The 20727-nt window shown below is 42.3% G+C and overlaps 2 protein-coding genes across 5 annotated transcripts in view; one reads left to right on the forward strand and one right to left on the reverse strand.

Annotated features, from left to right (window-relative positions):
* The window catches only part of LOC111951005 (cell adhesion molecule 1-like), a 648521-nt gene that overhangs the window by 587961 nt on the left and 39833 nt on the right, over positions 1-20727 (reverse strand). The gene's annotated exons all lie outside the window — the stretch shown is intronic.
* On the forward strand, positions 13871-14679 carry LOC139022847 (uncharacterized). Its single transcript, XM_070434273.1, has 2 exons — positions 13871-14313; positions 14387-14679. Exons 1-2 carry the CDS (start codon positions 13871-13873, stop codon positions 14562-14564), a joined length of 621 nt encoding a protein of 206 aa, XP_070290374.1. The 3' UTR covers positions 14565-14679.

Raw genomic sequence — 20727 nt, forward strand, 5'->3', positions numbered from 1 at the left:
CCACGTGGCATCAATGATCACTGAGGAAGGTGAGGGATCAGCCGAGAACTACACGGCAGGACCTGCGTCAACGACCTGAAGAGAGCTGGGACCACAGTCTCAAGAAAAACCATTAGTAACATACTACGCCGTCATGAATTAAAATCTGCAGCGCACGCAAGGTCCCCCTGCTCAAGCCAGCGCATGTCCAGGCCCGTCTGAAGTTTGCCAATGACCATCTGAATGATCCAGAGGAGGAATGGAGAAGGTCATGTGGTCTGATGAGACAAAATAGAGCTTTTTGGTCTAAACTCCACTCGCCGTGTTTGGAGGAAGAAGAAGGATGGTACAACCCCAAGAACACCATCCCAACCGTGAAGCATGGAGTTGAAACATCATTCTTTGGGATGCTTTTCTGCAAAGGGGACAGGACGACTGCACCGTATTGAGGGGAGGATGGATGGGCCATGTATCGCGAGATCTTGGCCAACAACTCCTTCCCTCAGTAAGAGCATTGAGGATGGTCGTGGCTGGTCTTCCAGCATGACAACGACCCGAAACACACAACCAGGGCAAGTAAGGACTGGTCCGTAAGAAGCATCTCAAGGTCTGGAGTGGCCTAGCCAGTCTCCAGACCTGAACCAATAGAAAATCTTTGGAGGGAGCTGAAAGTCCGTATTGCCCAGCGACAGCCCCGAAACCTGAAGGATCTGGAGAAGTCTGTATGAGGAGTGGGCCAAATCCCTGCTGCAGTGTGTGCAAACCTGGTCAAGAACTACAGGAAACGTATGATCTCTGTAATTGCAAACAAAAGGTTTCTGTACCAAATATTAAGTTCTGCTTTTCTGATGTATCAAATACTTATGTCATTCAATAAAATGCAAATTAATTACTTAAAAATCATACAATGTGATTTTCTGGATTTTTGTTTTAGATTCCGTCTCTCACAGTTGAAGTGTACCTATGATAAAAAATTACAGACCTCTACATGCTTTGTAAGTAGGAAAACCTGCAAAATCGGCAGGGTATCAAATACTTGTTCTCCCCACTGTACATGTGTTTTATACCATTTTAAAGGTAATCTTGTTGTTAATCCCACCAAAGTGTCCGATTTCAAATATGCTTTTCAGCGAAAGCACTACAAACGATTATGTTAGGTCACACCAAACCACAATAAGCACAGCCATTTTTCCAGCCAAAGATAGCAGTCACAAAAAGCACAAATAGAGATAAAATTAATCACTAACTTTTGATGATCTTCATCAGATGACACTCATAGGACTTCAGGTTACACATTACATGCATGTTTTGTTTGATAAAGTTCATATTTATATAAACAAATCTGAGTTTACATTTGCGCGTTACATTCACTAGTTCCAAAAACATCCAGTGATAGTGCATAGCCACATCTTTTCAACAGAAATACTCATCATAAATGTAGATGATAATACAAGTTATACACATGGAATTATAGATATGTCTCTCCTTAATGCAACCGCTGTGTCAGATTTTTTTTAAACTTTACGGAAAAAGCAAACCATGCAATAATCTGAGACGGAGCTCAGAACTATAGTCAAATTAGCCGCCATGTTGGAGTCAACAGAAACCAGAAATTACATGATAAATATTCCCTTATCTTTGATGATCTTCATCACAATGCACTCCCAGGAATCCCAGGTCCACAATAAATGCTTGATTTGTTCGATAATGTCCGTTATTTATGTCCAATTAGCTACTTTGGTTAGCGTGTTTGGTAAACAATTCCAAAGTCACAAAGCGCGTTCACTAAAACGTGACGAAATGTCCAAAAGTTCCATAACAGTCAGTAGAAACATGTCAAACGATGTATTGAATCAATCTTTAGAATGATGTTAACATACATCTTGAATAACGTTCCAACCGGAGAATTACATTGACTTCAGTTGAGTGATGGAACGGAGCTGCCTCTCACGTGAACGCGCGTGGTCACCTCATGGCAGTGGTTACTCATTCCTGTCTCCTTCGGGCCCCCCTTCACAGTAGAGTCATCAGACAACGTTCTATTGACTGTTGACATCTAGTGGAAGCCGTAGAAAGTGAAAACTCATCCATATCTCGCTGTAATTTCAATGGGAGCTTGGTTGAAAATCTACCAGCCTCAGAAAAAAATCCAAACAGGAAGTGGAACTTCAGGTTTTTGCCTGCCATATGAGTTCTGTTATACTCACAGACATAATTCAAACAGTTTTAGAAACTTCAGAGTGTTCTCTATCCAATACTAATAATAATATGCATATATTAGCAACTATGACTGAGGAGCAGGCCGTTTACTCTGGGCACCTCTGTGCACCTTTCATCCAAGCTACTCAATACTGCCCCTGCAGCCATAAGAAGTTAAGGAAACAGGTTGTTAGAAAAGACGGGTCCCTTCATGGGTGTATCTGCGACCTTGACCCGCTATACTGTTGTGAACTGAACGCCCAACTAAATTGTGTGCGGGCTATTGAAGTTGTACTTTTGCGAAATAAAGGGTGGGCTTGAACGACGCAAAGGTAAGTCTTTCATCGCACAGTGAATGAGCAAGGTCCCTACAGCAGGAGCCGTTGAAGGGGTGCAGAGGTCTCGGAAACAAAAGTGCCTCCAACACAACACCTTGTTTGCCAGCTGAGGCTGCGTATAGCCGCAAATTCTTTGACCCTTGGTTCATCACGCCGTTCTTTCCTTCATTGTCATGGCGCAAGCTGGAGGATGTCGATTCATCTCAGTGGTAAGACAGAGTCATCAAATCCAGTCCCCAACTCCAGGTCTGATCGACAAATCAGAATGAACACCCACACACTGCCAGACGCCGTAGACAAGAGGCAAAGCAAAGACAGTAACTACGTTTCATTACAGAGAAAATGTAATCAAAACATTGTGGACATGAACTCCAGACTACAGCTGGAAATTTCAATGGGATTCAATGAGTTCTAGCTTCTGTTGCTAGGGTAGTTGCTTTAACTTGCAACATTCTGACCTGATTACATAATGAACCAAAGCGTTCATTGCTATGCTGTTTGCTTGGCTCTATGTTACCTCGTAGCAGACGCGAAGGAAGGAGGATGTGGGCAGTTTTAATTCTATTACCTCAGAATTGCTCTCCAAGGACAGTGTTGACGGTGACAACCTGCTGACTACCTACTGCTTCAGAGGACCGAAAAGACTGGAAAGAGAACACTTTCTTTACGATGTACTTGTCTTTTATATAAGTACATATTGTTAACAACGAATAAATCATTAAGCTGTTTTTAGATTGACGTTGCTAGCTACTTTACTTATATACCTCAGCATGCCTAGCCAGCTACAGTAGCTAGCCAGCTAACTAGCTAACCAGCCAGACAGTTTTATTTAGCTAACGCTAGCTTACCAGCTAGCTAGCTAACCAGCCAATTTTATATGGCTAATGCTAGCTAGCTACTGTAACTGTTATTGCAGTTTGTTTGTATGTAGCGTGCACTTCAACGGCATCCCTCTGAGATTTTCTTTTATGTTTCCAACCAGGCGAAGTACTATGAAGACACCACTGAACTCGACATGAGGCGCAACATTCAGAGAAATTCCCAATTCAGGGTAACGTTAAGCAGTTAACGGACAGATTTAGATATGTAACGTCGCAACCATTTTCCATTTAATGTTAGCCAGTTGCTAGCTATACATATAGTTCAGTGGAGGCTGCTGAGCAGAGGATGGCTCATAATAATGTCTGGAATGGAGTAAAACACATGGTTCCCATGTGGTTGATACCATTCAATTGACTCCATTTCAGCCATTATAATGAGCAGTCCTCCCCTCAGCAGCCTCCACTGATATAGTTGGATGTCTGTCATATTGAGGTGTCTAGCTATAAGTTAAACCTGATCAATAAAATGGATATGTGTAAGCAATTATGGGAATTCCAAATGCCCTTAACTAGGCGTCTTCGCTAGACAGAGAGGGGGAGGGGAAAGACCGAGGGAGAGAGAGAGAGAATGGGAGTGAAAGACAGCAGTGCAAATGTACTTACACTTGAGTATTTCAACAACTCTGCTCTTCCAACTTTTTAGGCAATCATATCTACCTACGGGGGAAGGATGGCCAACCACACACGGAAGGGTGATTTTTACTAAGGAAAAGGAGGCTGTGCTGACCGAGATGCATGCTGGCAATTTCGGAGTGAAGCGCATGATTGCCAAAATCAACGTACACTTCTTCTGACGGGGAAGTGTCAAGGAGGTGGACAGCTGGGCAAGTGAAATAATATTTTGTTTCTCAATCACATTCTATTATATGTGAAGATATTATGATTTCAATTAATGTTATAATCAGAGAGCACACAACATCTCAATTTGTCACTTTTTGCGTAAAGGTCAGTACCATGTCTAGTCTGCGGCGCCAGAGGTAAAGCCCATCAAAGTTGTTTCACCATGGCACATGATCGGTAAGTGTCCGAATTCAAATTTTGCCCTGATAAGTTGTTCTGTAGGTTTCTTTATTTGACCACAGCAGAGTTCAATATTATAGAATGTGTGTGTGTCAGTATCCTTACAAATATGAAAATCTGCATACTGTATGACACAGATACGGGTAAGAATGAAGTAATCTTCTCACAAACACTTTAAATGTTAGGGGTGAACCTCATTGGACCCTTCACGAAATCCAGGAATGGCAAAGCTGGTGTCTGACTGCGACCGATCACTTTACCAAGTGGGTGGAGGCAATACCCATTAAGGTCAGTACAGGAAGAGTTCCAAATTCCCTTCTGTAACCCACAAAAAAAGGGTGCTTGGGACCAAAAATGTATTTTTGTTAAGTATGATACCCATTAGGGACGAGACTAGCGAGGCCACTTCAAAGGCGATGGTGGACATCTTCAACACCCACGGTTCTCCTGAGGTCATCTTGAGTGACCAAGGTCATGAACGCTGGAATAAGGTACGTTATATTCTGTTACAGGTTATATTCTGTCAACAATGGTTTGTTATATTTATTTTTTACAATTTGTTTTTCCATAGTACATAATCAGACATATTTCAATAGATATCGCTTTCCTACTGGTGAATGGACCAACCAGACCCTCAAGACTGCCATGGGCAAGTCCCTTGATTGGTATCAGGAAGGGTGGGAGAACAACCTGAAGGTAATTCTCTTTGCACACAACAGCAGCATCCAGGCTGAGTATGAACGGGAGCCGCAGCTAAAAACTGAGGTAAACAATGCAATTGTATATACAATTACTGCATATACTGTAGTCTTTCAAAATTGTGATTGACTTAGTGTTTGTCTATTGCTATTTTTGTATAACGTACTTTCAGATCACTGAAACCCCACCTGACGTGGTGGAAATTGTCGAACCAGATCAGAACACCTTCGAGTACTACCTTCAGGCACAGACTGAGAAGGATGTGGAGGTTTTTAAGCAGGTAAAAATGATTGTCGGCTGTTAATTTATTTTCTGTCCCTCCAAGAGATATGTAAGAAATGTATTTGTAATATGAAATATAATTGCATGTATTCCTGTTATCAATCAAGGTGAGACAGAACATGGACAAGGCGCAGGAGAAATAGAAGGAGAGCTACCGGAGCAGAATCAAGAAAAGGACCATGTGCTACGACCTCCGGGAAAATTACTTGGTTTGGAAGAAGGACGAAAGGAAGGCGAGACCTGTGAAACCTCGCTGCTCTTTCGCTCCTAGCTGGGGTCACCATCTGTTAAAGTGAATATAAAAATATCTCAGATAATAACTATTAGCATTTGGACCAAAAATAATGTGAAGCTAGTTTTCGTTTCCCTAACGCTGATATTTTTCTCTGTCTTCCTAGGGTTACCTCGGTAGAAGCCAACAATCTTCTACAGTTGGAGCAGTTGGACGGTCGACCACTGGAAACACTGACGCCCTACACTTCAGTGAAGCCCAATAGACAAAGTATGTTAAGCTTTGGTTGACATTTGAGAAAGCAAATAATGGTAGTTATGCTAAACTTATAACAATTTACCTCACCAAATGACTTTAGGACCATCGACTGTCCGAGCCCCCCAGGAGGTATCCTATCCACCAGAACCAGTGAGTTCGGATCCGTCTGATTCTCTGTGCTCTGAGTCAGAGGGGGACCAGCTTGAGGTAGGCTATACCTTTCAAAAGTACATATCTACCATTTATAACACTGCACTAATCCATCAAATTTGCTCACAATAAAGTATAACCTGTGTGTTTGCTTGTTTACGTCTCCTATCCTGTTCCCTTTAACTCTGCTCCTGTTCCCCAGACGTGGATTCATCTGATGTCCTCCATTACCAACCACCCTCCAACTTTTCATTACATAATCTACAGCTATCGTTGTTGTCATTATCTGCTAAGAAAGTGATTGCTCTATCATACTGGGCACATAATATGTGAGATACACAGATTAACTAAAAACACGCAGAACAAAGAAAGCAGTAGTGCCTGGACTTTGCAGTCTTCCTCTTCAAGTACCCCTTCTGAGACTGGCTGCCTTTTGAGAACAAGTGAAAGGCAGAACCTCCCACCCACACAGCAACCACCTCCTCTATATTCCCCACACCAGAATTCACTATTAGATCTATGATTGCTATGTGAGTGCACAAAAAAAAAAATCTGAAAAAAAATTAATGTCAACTGACCAAAAACAAGTTGACGAATTAAAATCTTAAATATTACCAGGCTGGTTTTCACAGCTGTTTCACAAGGTGTTGATTATTGGAAGTTGATGGTATTTTGTTCCACATTATTCACTGTTGTATCCTAGGACCTACAATAGATACATATAAACTAAGCAAAAAAATAAATGTCCTATCACTGTCAACTGCATTTATTTTCAGCAAACTTAACATGTGTAAATATCCATCCTGTACCTGTCCCGCAGGTGTGATGTTCGGATGTACCGATCCTGTGCAGGTGTTGTTACAAGTGGTCTGCCACTGTGAGGACGATCAGCTGTCCGTCCTGTCTCCCTGTAGCGCTGTCTTAGGCGTCTCACAGTACGGACATCGCAATTTATTGCCCTGGCCACATCTGCAGTCCTGATGCCTCCTTGCAGCATGCCTAAGGCACGTTCACGCAGATGAGCAGGGACCCTGGGCATCTTTCTTTTGTTGTTTCTCAGAGTTAGTAGAAAGGCCTCTTTAGTGTCCTGAGTTTTCATAACTGTGACCTTAATTGCCTATCGTCTGTAAGCTGTTAGTGTCTTAACGACAGTTCCACAGGTGCATGTTTATGGTTCATTGAACAAGCATGGGAAACAGTGTTTAAACCCTTTACAGTGAAGTTATTTGGATTTTTACGAATTATCTTTAAAAGACAGGGTCCTGAAAAAGGGACGTTTCTATTTTTGCTGAGTTTATATTCAACCACAAGGGTGTCTTTATGAGCTATGCGAGATAGATTTAGAGGACTACTGAAATTATATTATTTCAGTGTAAATAAGGGAAGGGCAGGTTAAAATAAAAACATGACAGTCAGACAAGCCAGTGTATGAATCAAAATAATTTGCATATGAATGGTGTGGAAATTAGCTGACTTTGTGATCTGTAAGGTAAGTAACTAATGTGTAAAGCAGATTGCTATGTTTCAGAAATGGCAAAGAAAACATGTAATGTTCAAGATATGGATTTCATGTTTCCAATCTTAACAAGGTCCCCAAAAGTAGTTTGAATTCATGTTTATTTTACTAGCTAAACAAAACTTGTTTAAACAGCGAAATTGTCGCAGAAATCAGCCTTGCTTGCATAGCGATGATGAAAAGGAGAAAATTTAGGCTGTAATTAACAAAAATTCTGATCATTAGGTCATCACACCGTTGATATAGCAATGGACGCTAATAGTTTATCGAATCCCATTGTGACGTAGAGGGGGACACTATTTGGCTGGGGGACATTATATTGTTCATTGCCGACACCATTAGTGTCTGCTGCTCAGTTAATGTCCTTTGAGTGAAAGTCTTAAAAAGAAGTGGCGGAGCACTCTGTGGTCGGCGTGGTGCAGACAGCGAACATGAGCCGAAACCCCTATACCTGGCAGCCAAGCAAGGAGCGGATGGAAGGGAGGAAAGTGAGAGCTCATGCTTGAATTAGCGAAGGTCCCCATTCACCCTTGAGAGCGCCGGAGCTACGGATGCGCTGCAGAGATAGGGTTACGGCCAAGCAAGTTTAAGCGGGTCCTTTTAAACGCAGAAACACACACACAAAGACATGTGCTCAGTGCAATAGAGAGCCACACACTCACAGGCACACACTATTCTGTAGATAGACAAACTAAAGCAGCAGGGGACACACACACACCAAAAGAAGCATGAACAGACACACATCAGCTCTTTGCTCCCTTTTCCCTGCGCTTTTTCCCCTCTCCAAAACGGAGAAAAAATGTTATGCAACTCCAGCTGTTTCCCCCAATCAGCTAATACTGTGTCAGAGAAAGACTGCGTCAAAGAGAGAGAGTGAAGCTTGGCCAGGGGCAAATCTCCCCACACATAACCAAGGACCCTTTGAAATAAAAAAACATGTCGCCTTCATGCATATTCCAAGGCTGTTGGATGGTAAGGATTTATGTTCTCTCTACTAGTAGACAGTGGTCTCTTAAGAGAGATTTCCTGTATGGACAAAAGGCATACGTGATTCTCTGTGACAACAGACTCGTTAGAGTGTTCACAAATCATAGCTGCCACGTTTCTGGTGTTGTATCCGCTCTGCCACTAAAAGAAAAATCGGATAACAAAGTAAGGGTAGAGTGCCTTTTCATTTGTTTTTAAAACAGCATCATGAATCTTCCAAATTAGTGATTTAATTGACCTTATAAAACAAAATAAAGTGGATGATCATCTAGAATCGATCAGAGTGGCCCGGCGGTCTCAAGTGGCATTTCCTCTGCCGATTGTTTCATCTTTCATCGCCTTTCTTTGCTTTCCTGTTCTGTTTCTCAGGCCTACAGCTGAGTAAGAGCATGGAGGAGGCTAACAAGGCCATGCTAATGCAACCCTTCATCTTCTAACCAAAGCCTTGTTTTTGTGTCAGCAAATTTTCCTTGCAAATGGAAAAAGGCACAGAATGAGAACTGGAGCCTGTCGACAAAGCCCAGGCCCTGGAAGCCAAGTGCTTGGTACTTTGCAGATTAGGAGATCAGTCATCCCCGGCATCCCCCCTCTGGACTGAGCAAAAGGGAGCCATGGAGAGGACCTTCTATTCGGGAAGCAATTCCTGCAGTGTTTTCCATCCCAGAGCAGCAGATTTCTACCCTGTTTGCTGAAACAGCTCCCAAAACCCAGCTTTGTTGCTGTAATGCAGACTAAAGCTCTAAATTACATTTTTGTGCTCGATTAACAGAAGTAAAAAGTATTGTACCTTATTTATGCAAATGAATGTTCTGATTTCAAATGATTAATTACTCGTCCCAAGTTTGATTAATAAAAAAGTGTTTTTCGGCTTCGGAATATTTTGTTTTTCAGGGGTGGATCACAGTAGGAATGGGAAGACAAGACAAAATTGGCGTAAGTAGATGTGATGCATTTCATGAGTGTTTACAGCATAAGCTACGAGCAGTAAACTACTAGCAGTTTACAATTTTCATGGAGACATGTTCAAATTTCACCCACCTCACAGTAAAGTGAAGCTAGAAGGCCTAATCCAAGCCTTGTCTCAATGTCCCGTTCATATTGATGAGGGGAAGGGCTGGGTAGTATACCATATTTTACTATACACCGGTAAAAATGTAATGACCCGTTTGGGTTTAACTTTACCTTCTACAACAGTATTTTAATGTTTGGTTTGTTAAACATGATACGTGCCACTCCGGCACGTACTCCGTCTGCTACTTTAGTCGTCTCTCTCCTCCTGCATGCCGCTTCCCCATGCGCTTCCTTCAAAGCCCTGCCCCCTATCACTCAAGCACTTGCCGTACCGTTCACGCTGTCTCTGCATGATCAGATGCAAAAAGATATTGGTGACAATGCAGATTTCCACTTTGCTTCTTAATATACAATACCAGTCAAAAGTTTGGACACACCTACTCATTCAAGGGTTTTTCTTAATTTGTACTGTTTTCTACATTGTAGAATAATAGTGTAGACATCAAAACTATGAAATAACACATACTGAATCATATAGTAACCAAAATAGTTTAACAAACCAAAATATCTTCAATATTATTAATTCTTCAAAGTTGCCACCCTTTACCTTGACAGCTTTGCACACTCTTGGCATTCTCTCAACTAGATTCACCTGGAAAGCGTTTCCAACAGTCTTGAAGGAGTTCCCACATATGCTGAGCACCTGTTGGCTGCTTTTCCTTCACCATCTCAAATTGGGTTGAGGTCGAGTGATTGTGGATGACAGGTCAAATCAAAGTTAATTTGTCACGTGCGCGAGGCTATAAAAGTAGCGAGGCTAAATACAGACACCGGTTAGTCAGGCTGATTGAGGTAGTATGTACATGTAGATATGGTTAAAGTGACAATGCATATGATGAACAGAGAGTAGCAGAAGCATATAAGAGGGGTTGGCGGGTGGTGGGACACAATGCAGATAGCCCGGTTAGCCAATGTGCAGGAGCACAGGTTGGTCGTCGCAATTGAGGTAGTATGTACATGAATGTATAGTTAAAGTGACTATGCATATATGATAAACAGAGTAGCAGCAGTGTAAAAAGAGGGGGGGGGAACATAATGCAAATAGTCCGGGTAGCCATTTGATTACCTGATCAGGAGTCTAACGGCTTGGGGGTAAAAACTGTTGAGAAGCCTTTATGTCCTAGGGGCTTCTCAACAGTTTTTACCCCCAAGTCATAAGACTCCTCAACAGGTAATCAAATGGCTACCCGGACTATTTGCATTGTGTGCCCCCACCCCCAAACCGCCACAGGAAAGGTGCAGCACACTATCACCATCCTTCTTGGTCAAATAGCCCTGACACAGTTAGGAGTGTTTTGGGTCATTGTCCTGTTAAAAAACAAATGATAACCTCATAGATAACCACAGCATTGTGGTCCTAAGTGTGTCTTAAATTCTAAATAAATCACTGACACCAGCAAAGCACCCACACACCATCACACCTCCTCCTGCATGCTGCACGGTGGGAACCACACATGCGGAGATCATCCGTTCACCTAGTCTGCGTCTCACAAAGACACAGCGGTTAGAAACAAAAATCTCAAATTTGGACTCCAGACCAAAGGACAGATTTCCACCTGTCTAATGTCCATTGCTCGTGTTTCTTGGCCCAAGCAAGTATCTTCTTATTATTGGTGTCCCTTAGTGGTTTCTTTACAGAAATTCGACCATGAAGGCCTGATTCACACAGTCTCCTCTGAACAGTTGATGTTGACATGTCTGTTACTTGCACTCTGTGAAGCATTTATTTATGGCAATCTGAGGTGCAGTTAAATCTAATGAACGTATCCTCTGCAGCAGAGGTAACTCTGGGTCTTCCTTTCCTGTGGCGGTCCTCATAAGAGCCTGTTCCATCATAGTGCTTCATGGTTTTTGCGACTGCACTGGAAGAAACTTTCAAAGTTTTGGATTGACCTTCATGTCTTAAAGTAATGATGGACTGTCGTTTCTCTTCGCTTATTTGAGCTGTTCTTGCCATAATATGGACTTATACCAAATAGGTCTATCTTCTGTGTACTACCCCTACCTTGTCACAACACAACTGATTGGCTCAAACGCATTAACTTCTTATGGCTGGGGGGCAGTATTGAGTAGCTTGGATGAATAAGGTGCCCAGAGTAAACTGCCTGCTACTCAGTCCCAGAAGCTAAGATATGCATATTATTAGTATATTTGGATAGAAAACACTCTCAAGTTTCTAAAAAACTGTTTGAATGATGTCTGTGAGTTTAACAGAACTCATATGGCAGGCAAAAACCTGAGAAAAAATACAACCAGGAAGTGGGAAATCTGAGGTTTGTAGGTTTTCAAGTCTTTGCCTATCCAATATACAGTGTAAAATGTGGTCCGATTGCACTTCCTAAGGCTTCCACTAGATGTCAACAGTCTTTAGAACCTTGTTTTAGGCTTCTACTGTGAAGGGGGAGAGAGTAAGAGCTGATTGACTAAGAGGTCTGGCAGAATGCCATGAGCTCAGTCTCGCACGCACCCGTGAGAGTTAGCAGCGTTCCATTGAATTTCTAAAGACAAAGGAATTGTTCGGTTGGAACAGTATTGAAGATTTATGTTAAAAACATCCTAAAGATTGATTCTATACATCGTTTGACATATTTCTACGAACTGTAACGGAACTTTGACTTTTCGCCAGGACCTAGTGCTCGCGCCTCATGAATTTGGATTTGTGAACTAAACGCGCGAACAAAAAGGAGGTATTTGGACATAAATGATGTACTTTATCGAACAAAAAAAATTAAAATTTAGTTTTTGGGGGGGTTTTGTAGTTTTCTATTCAATGCCATTACAGTATCCATTGACTTAGGACTCAAATTGCAGTTCCTATGCCTTCCACTAGATGTCAACAGTCTTTAGAAATAGTTTCAGGCTTGTATTCCGAAAAATTAGGAAGTAAGAGCAGTCACAATGAGTGGACCCTAAAGTGTCACAGCTTTTTCATGCGCGAGACCGAGAGAGTGCCTTTCTTGTTTACCTTTTACATTGACGACGTTATTGTCCGGTTGAAATATTATCGATTATTTAGGCTAAAAACAACCTGAGGATTGAATATAAACATCGTTTGACATGTTTCTATGAACTTTACGGATACAATTTGGATTTTTTTGTCTGCCTGTTTTGACTGCGTTTGAGCCTGTGGATTACTGAAGAAAACGCGTGAACAAAACTGAGGTTTTTGGATATAGAGACTTTATCGAACAAAAGGAACATGTATTGAGTAAATGAATGTCTGCTGAGTGCAACCATATGAAGATCATCATCAAAGGTAAGGGATACATTTTATGTCTATTTCTGACTTTTGTAACTCTTCTACTTGGCTGGTTACTGTTTGTAATGATTTGTCTAGTGGGCTATGTTCTCAAATAATCGTAAGGTATGCTTCCGCCGTAAAGCATTTTTTAAATCTGACACCGTGGTTGGATTCACAAGAAGTTAATCTTTAAACCTATGTAAAATATGTTTTGTTTTCTGAATTTTTATCATGAGTATTTCTGTATTTGAATTTGGCGCCCAGCAGTTTCACTGGCTGTTGAAGAGGTGGAGCGGGAATAGTAAATCCACAATAGTTCTATAATTACACTATTAGTTTCTGTATCTTACTGTCTGCAAATAGCTAGTTCATATTTTCTTAGCAAGTTGTGGCTAAAATAAATTGTGTTAGCCACTAATGCTAATTGCTGGCTAGCTAGCTATCTAAATGTACAGAGTCAGAGCAAACGTAGCTAGCCAATACAGCCTGATACCAGTGCTGGTGTAGACCTTGATCAGTCTTGGTTGTGAAACAGAATCTTCCAAATCAGAGAGGAATAGGCAAAGCATGAATGTTAGCTAGCCCTAGCTAGCTCCATGAAGTAAGAGAAACAATTAACATTAGGGGAAACACTGACCCACACTTTGGTTCCTACTCTGTCACAAAAATTCCTTCCTGGCTTTAACAAAATCTTTGTCATGTAACAACAATGTATTTAAACTTTACCAACTATATTTCAACTACAGAATTAGTAGTAATTATAAACTCAGCAAAAAAGAAACGTCCCTTTTTCAGGTTTTTCAAAGATTTGGGGATTTTTATGAATTAACCTCACAGATCGTAAAGGGTTTAAAACACTGTTTCCCATGCTTGTTCAATGAACCATAAACATGCACCTGTGGAACTGTCGTTAAGACACTAACAGCTTACAAACGATAGGCAATTAAGGTCACAGTTATGAAAACTCAGGACACTAAAGAGGCCTTTCTACTGACTCTGAGAAACAACAAAAGAAAGATGCCCAGGGTCCCTGCTCATCTGTGTGAATGTGCCTTAGGCATGCTGCAAGGAGGCATGAGGACTGCAGATGTGGCCAGGGCAATAAATTGCGATGTCCGTACTGTGAGACGTCTAAGACAGCGCTACAGGGAGACAGGACGGGGAGCTGATCGTCCTCGCAGTAGCAGACCACGTGTAACAACCCCTGCACAGGATCGGTACATCCGAACATCACACCTGCAGGACAGGTACAGGATGGCAACAACAACTGCCCGAGTTACACCAGGAACCCACAATCCCTCCATCAGTGCTCAGACTGTCCGCAATAGGCTGAGAGAGGCTGGACTGAGGGCTTGTAGGCTTGTTGTAAGGCAGGTCCTCACCAGACATCACCGGCAACAACGTCACCGTCACCGCCGCTGGACCAGACATGACTGGCAAAAAGAGCTCTTCACCGACAAGTCGCAGTTTTGTCTCACCGGCGGTGATGGTCGGATTTGCGTTTATCGTCGAAGGAATGAGCTCTACACCGAGGCCTGTACTCTGGAGCGGGATCGATTTGGAGGTGGAGGGTCTGTCATGGTCTGGGGCGGTGTGTCACAGCATCGGACTGAGCTTGTCGTCATTGCAGGCAATCTCAACGCTGTGCGTTACAGGGAAGACATCCTCCTCCCTCATGTGGTACCCTTCCTGCAGGCTCATCCTGACATGACCCTCCAGCATGACAATGCCACCAGCCATACTGCTCGTTCTGTGCGTGATTTCCTGCAATACAGGAATGTCAGTGTTCTGCCATGGCCAGCGAAGAGCCCGGATCTCAATCCCATTGAGCACATCTGGGACCTGTTGGATAGGTGGGTGAGGGCTAGGGCCAGGGCCATTCCCCTCAGAAATGTCCAGGAACTTGCAGGTGCCTTGGTGGAAGAGTGGGGAAACATCTCACAGCAAGAACTGGCAAATATGGTACAGTCCATGAGGAGGAGATGCACTGCAGTACTTAATGCAGCTGGTGGCCACACCAGATACTGACTGTTACTTTTGATTTTGACCCCACCTTTGTTCAGGGACACATTATTCCATTTGTGTTAGTCACATGTCTGTGGAACTTGTTCAGTTATGTCTCAGTTGTTGAATTTTATGTTCATACAAATATTTATAAGTTTGTTTGCTGAAAATAAACGCAGTTGACAGTGAGGACGTTTCTTTTTTTGCTGAGTTTATTTCCATGATTTCAACATTTCATCAATTAATTAGGCCTAGATTCTTTGCCCATATCATGCAGCCCTACATGGCACAGTGTGGAAATGATACAGCATTTGTGCAATCAGAACGGCGAAAGCCCCATTGAAATCACATAATTTGTGTGTTGCCACCCTAGGATCATGTTTAGAACTGTTTAGAGCATATTTAAAACTTTTATTATTTAAAAACATATACCGTCATAATAAAAAATAATAATAATAACAAATATTGTAATATAATATTTTTGACATATTGCCCAGCCCTAATGAGGAGTCAAGACAAAAGCCCAACAAATGAAATGCATGAGCAGAGAGCACAATGGAGGCCATCTGAATGGGCTGAAATGAACCAGTTTGACAAAAGGCTATGGATAATTTAAAAAAACACCCACTCAAAGCCTTTGCGGCCTCAAAGCTGCTGGATGAGGTCCGATTTGCCATGCTGTATTAAAACGCTCAAACCAATCAAACTCAAACCCGACCTTTGACTCGTGCCTGTGTTCCACCTCAAACTGAAATGTTCTTCATTCTTCTTCACTCATTAGCACGAGATCAGAACTAGACTAGAACTCATACTTTGAAGGCCCTGTTAACCGTATAGAAGCGGGCCATATGAAGGAAGCTATTGAGTTGAGTTCTTTCAATGAAATTAACTGAGAACATAAAGGGTAGTGCCAATGAAGAAGGTCAATATTCAATGCCACAATTCTAAGGCAAGTTTCAAAGCTTGTACTAGGTGAATACCTAGCTAATAGGGATGGGCATTTGAAATAATTTCACTATTCAAATTATATAAAATTGATATTTTTCCAATATCTGGATAATAGAAATCCTAAATAAATTGACTCTTGACCAATCAGAAGGACCCAAATGCTGAGGGCACTGGTGCCAAAACAGCAGACAGGTTGCCCTTCTCCTGTAGTTTTTTGGCTAACCGCAAGAGTGTGTCACGCCCTGATCTGTTTCACCTGTCTTTGTGATTGTCTCCACCCCCCTGCAGGTGTCGCCCATCTTCCCGTGCATTTATACCTGTGTTTTCTGTCTGTGCCAGTTCGTCTCCTTTGTTCGAGTCAACCAGCTGTTTGAGTTCTCTGCTCCTGCTTTTTCCCCCAGTCTCTTTTCCTCCTGATTTTTACCCTTGCCTGTCCTGACTGAGCCCACCTGCCTGACCACTCTGCCTACCCTGACCCTGACTGCCGTCCTGTACCTTTGCCCCCATACTCTGGATTATCGACCCCTGCCTGTCTTTGCCTGCCCGTTGCTACAATAAACATTTTTACTTCAACAGTCTGCATCTAGTTCTGATATAGTGAAAGAGAAGTCTGATGTTCACCATGATAGAATTTTTTTGTGTGGAATCTCCGTTAGGTGAAAGCCTGTAAACGCAATTTGAAGTGGGGGGAAAATAGCATCGGCTACTGTTGTCAGTGCTGGCTGGAGGGCTAAATGCACTATGATAGTAAAAATTTATTTTAATGTAAAACACAACAGGGAAAATCGTCTTTAAATTAAAAAAATTAAGTAACAATTTCAAATGGCAGGGTGTAGGCCTATCCTATGTAACAAAGAATTTAATTTAGACAAAGCTTTTTCATTGTTAAAATAATAAAATGTGAATAATTGCCCATTCCTAACAGAACTACCTAACAACCAAAAATATCAGGCAGTCTCAATCATATGTCCATGCCCCAGATTACGTCAAGCCTTTGGGTTAATTTCACAATAAGCCTGCTACCATTGTTAGGCGTAATTAATAAGACAGCAGCTATACTATTGGACAAATTCCCACATGACAGAACACTAATTTCCTCTGCTGTGATTTTAAACACTTCCTTCCTATGGAAGATAAAGGAAGAGTGGGGATGGCAATTAAATGTTGCTCAACCTTTGTAAGATTACCCTCCAGAAAAAGGCATCCAATAAGACGGAGGTTATTAGTAGAGAGTAGTGAGAGGAAAGACAATATGCTACAAATATTAATGTATCAAGAGCTGAACAGGTACAATATATGGGAAGTCTTTGATATTCCCTGGAACTAGGTTAGCATGTGTGGAACATGTCGACTTAAACAATAACTCCCTCTACCTCACGTCGGTGTGTGCTTGAGGTTGCCAGGGAAATAACTACATGAATACCTTTAGATCCACTGGCACAGAGTCACACATTATGAAACAGATCCTAAATGTGGCTGTAAAGACAAGGCAAAAACAAAATACATCACTGCATTGTTTCTTTCGTAGACTGATGAGTGTGGAAATCCAAGCATGGTGAAGCCAATCCCAGTGAGAGCCATTGTTTTTCTACGCTCCATTTAGACTGCCTACTTCTGTTGCGGTAATATTAGACCAATGTGCCGTGGCCCTTTCATTTACTATTCAATTCAAAATGGCCACTAGTGGCACATTGACTATAGTAACCACCAAACAGTGTTTCATCTAGCTGGGCAAAACCTCTTCATAGCTCATTGCAATAGACGGGTTGGTTGTTAAGCAACAAAACCGACTTGTGCACAACTATGGGGCAAAACAGATGGGGTTGGCATAGATTGTCGACAACATGTAAGCTATATTTAGTCTCAAATGTTTATTGAAAACAAATACATTTGCACAATGAACACTTTTTGTCTCAAATACATCGTTACAGTTGTTGGTTAGCTAGCTAGCTAATTTCAGCCATATTAGCATTGACATGACAATCAGTCAAAACAATACATGGTATCAAGAACAGGATGAAATGAGCTGAAACAAGCCATTACGATTCCCCACATGGAAGTGTGTCATTCTAGCAAGCAATCTGGCCATCCAGAATCACAAAAACACACCGACTTCTCCCCATGGAGGCGCACACGGCATTTTTTGTGACATTGTCAACTAACCCATCTATAGGGAAAGCAGGGGGGTGAAAGAGGCAGGCATGAGAACTAGGGGTGTGTCTCAAGACTAAACAAGCTTCCTCCTGTTGTCTCCTTTCTCTACACTCCTTCTCTACACTGCATCTTTAAACACTGGCAAGATAAAATATGTTAAAATCAGGGCAGATGAAGAGGATTCCAAGGAAAGGAATCCACGATGGGCTGTTAAGACACAGCATGGGAGTGAAGCCAGGGCTCCTATCTGATATGAGCCAATGCCACAGCCCTGCCACAGGAGAGGAAGGGGTGTCTGGGAGGACAGATACAGGACTGGTGTATGATATTTTGCTACAGTGGCCTTCGTACGTACCTTGTTAGCATTTCAGAGTTGAAGGAAGTAATTATTGTAATAACTGAACTCAGAGGCCTCCCGGGTGGCGCAGTGGTCTAGGGCACTGCATCGCAGTGCTAGCTGCGCCACCAGAGTCTCTGGGTTCGCGCCCAGGCTCTGTCGCAGTCGGCCTCGACCTGGAGGTCCGTGGGGCGACGAACAATTGGGCTAGCGTCGTCCGGGTTAGGGAGGGTTTGGCCGGTAGGGATATCCTTGTCTCATCGCGCTCCAGCAACTCCTGTGGCGGGCCGGGCGCAGTGCGCGCTAACCAAGGGGGCCAGGTGCACAGTGTTTCCTCCGACACATTGGTGCGGCTGGCTTCCGGGTTGGAGGCGCGCTGTGTTAAGAAGCAGTGCGGCTTGGTTGGGTTGTGCTTCGGAGGACGCGTGGCTTTCGACCTTCGTCTCTCCTGAGCCCGTACGGGAGTTGCAGCGATGAGACAAGATAGTAATTACTAGCGATTGGATACCACGAAAATTGGGGAGAAAAGGGGATAAAATTATAAATAACTGAACTCAGAATGACGAGCGTCATGCTCCAGCCCCATCTTGATTATCGCCCATGTCAATATCCTTATTTAGACACACACAGACACACTTGCATACAGTATATACACACCAAATACACAGACAGTTAAACGCATATACACACTTCAAACTCTCCATACTCTTTTGGGTAAAAGCACCCTCCCCTTCCATTTTGCAGATCAGGCATTAACACAATTAGGATGCTGATTAACACCTGCCTCGGCTCTTGGGGGGGCTGACAGGGGCTAATGGTAGAATGTATGGGAAAATATCAGCTACTCAGTATTCAGTCCCTGTTCTCATGGCCTTTCTCTAAGCAAGAGGTACAGAGACTACTGGTTACCATCATAACTGATCAAATAGCCGTGGTAACTAGCGAACATGGAGAGCTCGTGCCTGGCAGGTCAATTTTCATATGTTGAACATCCTTGTGGGAGTCAGGGGATTGGTAGTATCAATGGAGCACGTACTAAAGCGTATGTGGCCTTTATACAGTATACATCTGATTTATGATATTTCACACATTGGAGGTTAAGGGAGTTAACTACATGATATAGCAAATCATCAACATACTGTATATATTTAATATTTTTAATGCCATTGGCATCCCAAACTACCCTGTTCTGGGCCTACACAGTCTGCAGGTTATTTTTAAACCATCCCTACTTGTTATTAAATCAAAAGCTTGAGAGTCATAAAGCATTTCTCAGATGATTATTGATCAGTCTAAAATGTAACAAAAGGTGCAGCAAAGTAACCGAAGGGAATGTCTTCATTAGTAATGCAATATCGATACAGCTACAAGGGTCATGGTTTCTTTGCACACTGATTGTAGCCAATAGTCACACTCACTCTTCATTTGTCTTTGCAACTCAACAATTACACTCCTGAGATCTTGCTTTCAGTCTGTTGTGCCGACTTCATAAAATGTCACGATGATTGCCCTGTGGTTCAGAAATTAAGGTCTGGGGAAAGATAGTTTTTTTGTCAAGTGTTAGTGGTTCATGTTAAGTTCATGTTTTAAGTATCCCTATATTTCTGCTATTACGGTGTTATTAGTGCCCCTGCGCAGGAGTCTCGGAGATTAACCTGGCCTGTGTGCAATGGCAACCATGTATTGTGCTAATACGATTGAGTAAACGTTGTTAAACTGGAACCTTGTCATTTTGAGTTAACAGTTCATAGCATTGCTAGTTCCTACACAGGGCCGTCTAATCAGGTTTGTTTGGGTGGAAGTTTCAGCTTTCCATGGTGACATCACCATGCGGTAAATCTGCCAATAACAAGCTAGTTTTCAGTTCCCCCTCCCCATTCAGACCACTCCCAGACAGTCTTACCAAAATTCTTGCTTGGGAAAGTATTTTGCAAAAAATATTTTATTTTAATGGAAATCTATTGCAGTAAAGTAGTTAACCTTTTTGGGCAAGGGGGCAGTATTCAGAATTTCGGATGACTGACGTGCCCAAAGTAAACTGCCTGTTACTCAGGCCCAGAAGCTAGGATATGCATATAATTGGAAGCATTGGATAGAAAACACTCTAAAGTTTACAAAACTGTTAAAATAATGTCTGAGTATAACAGAACTGATATGGCAGGCAAAAACCCAAGGAAAATCCAACCAGGAAATGGGATTTTTTTGATGTGAGTGGTTTCCATTGAAAGCCTATTGACTATATATGGTTTAGCACCCAGATTGCAGTTCCTATGGCTTCCACTAGATGTCAACAGTCCTTAGACATGGTTTCAGGCTTGTTTTTTGAAAAATGACAAAGAATAAGACCTTTTTGTAAGTGGTCTATGGAATCATGCAGTACTGGTTTGCACGTGTGACTGTGCGCACTCTTAGTTCATTTTCCTTTCTACTG

The sequence above is a fragment of the Salvelinus sp. IW2-2015 genome, linkage group LG23 (assembly GCF_002910315.2).
Source record: "Salvelinus sp. IW2-2015 linkage group LG23, ASM291031v2, whole genome shotgun sequence".
Classification (NCBI taxonomy): domain Eukaryota; kingdom Metazoa; phylum Chordata; class Actinopteri; order Salmoniformes; family Salmonidae; genus Salvelinus; species Salvelinus sp. IW2-2015.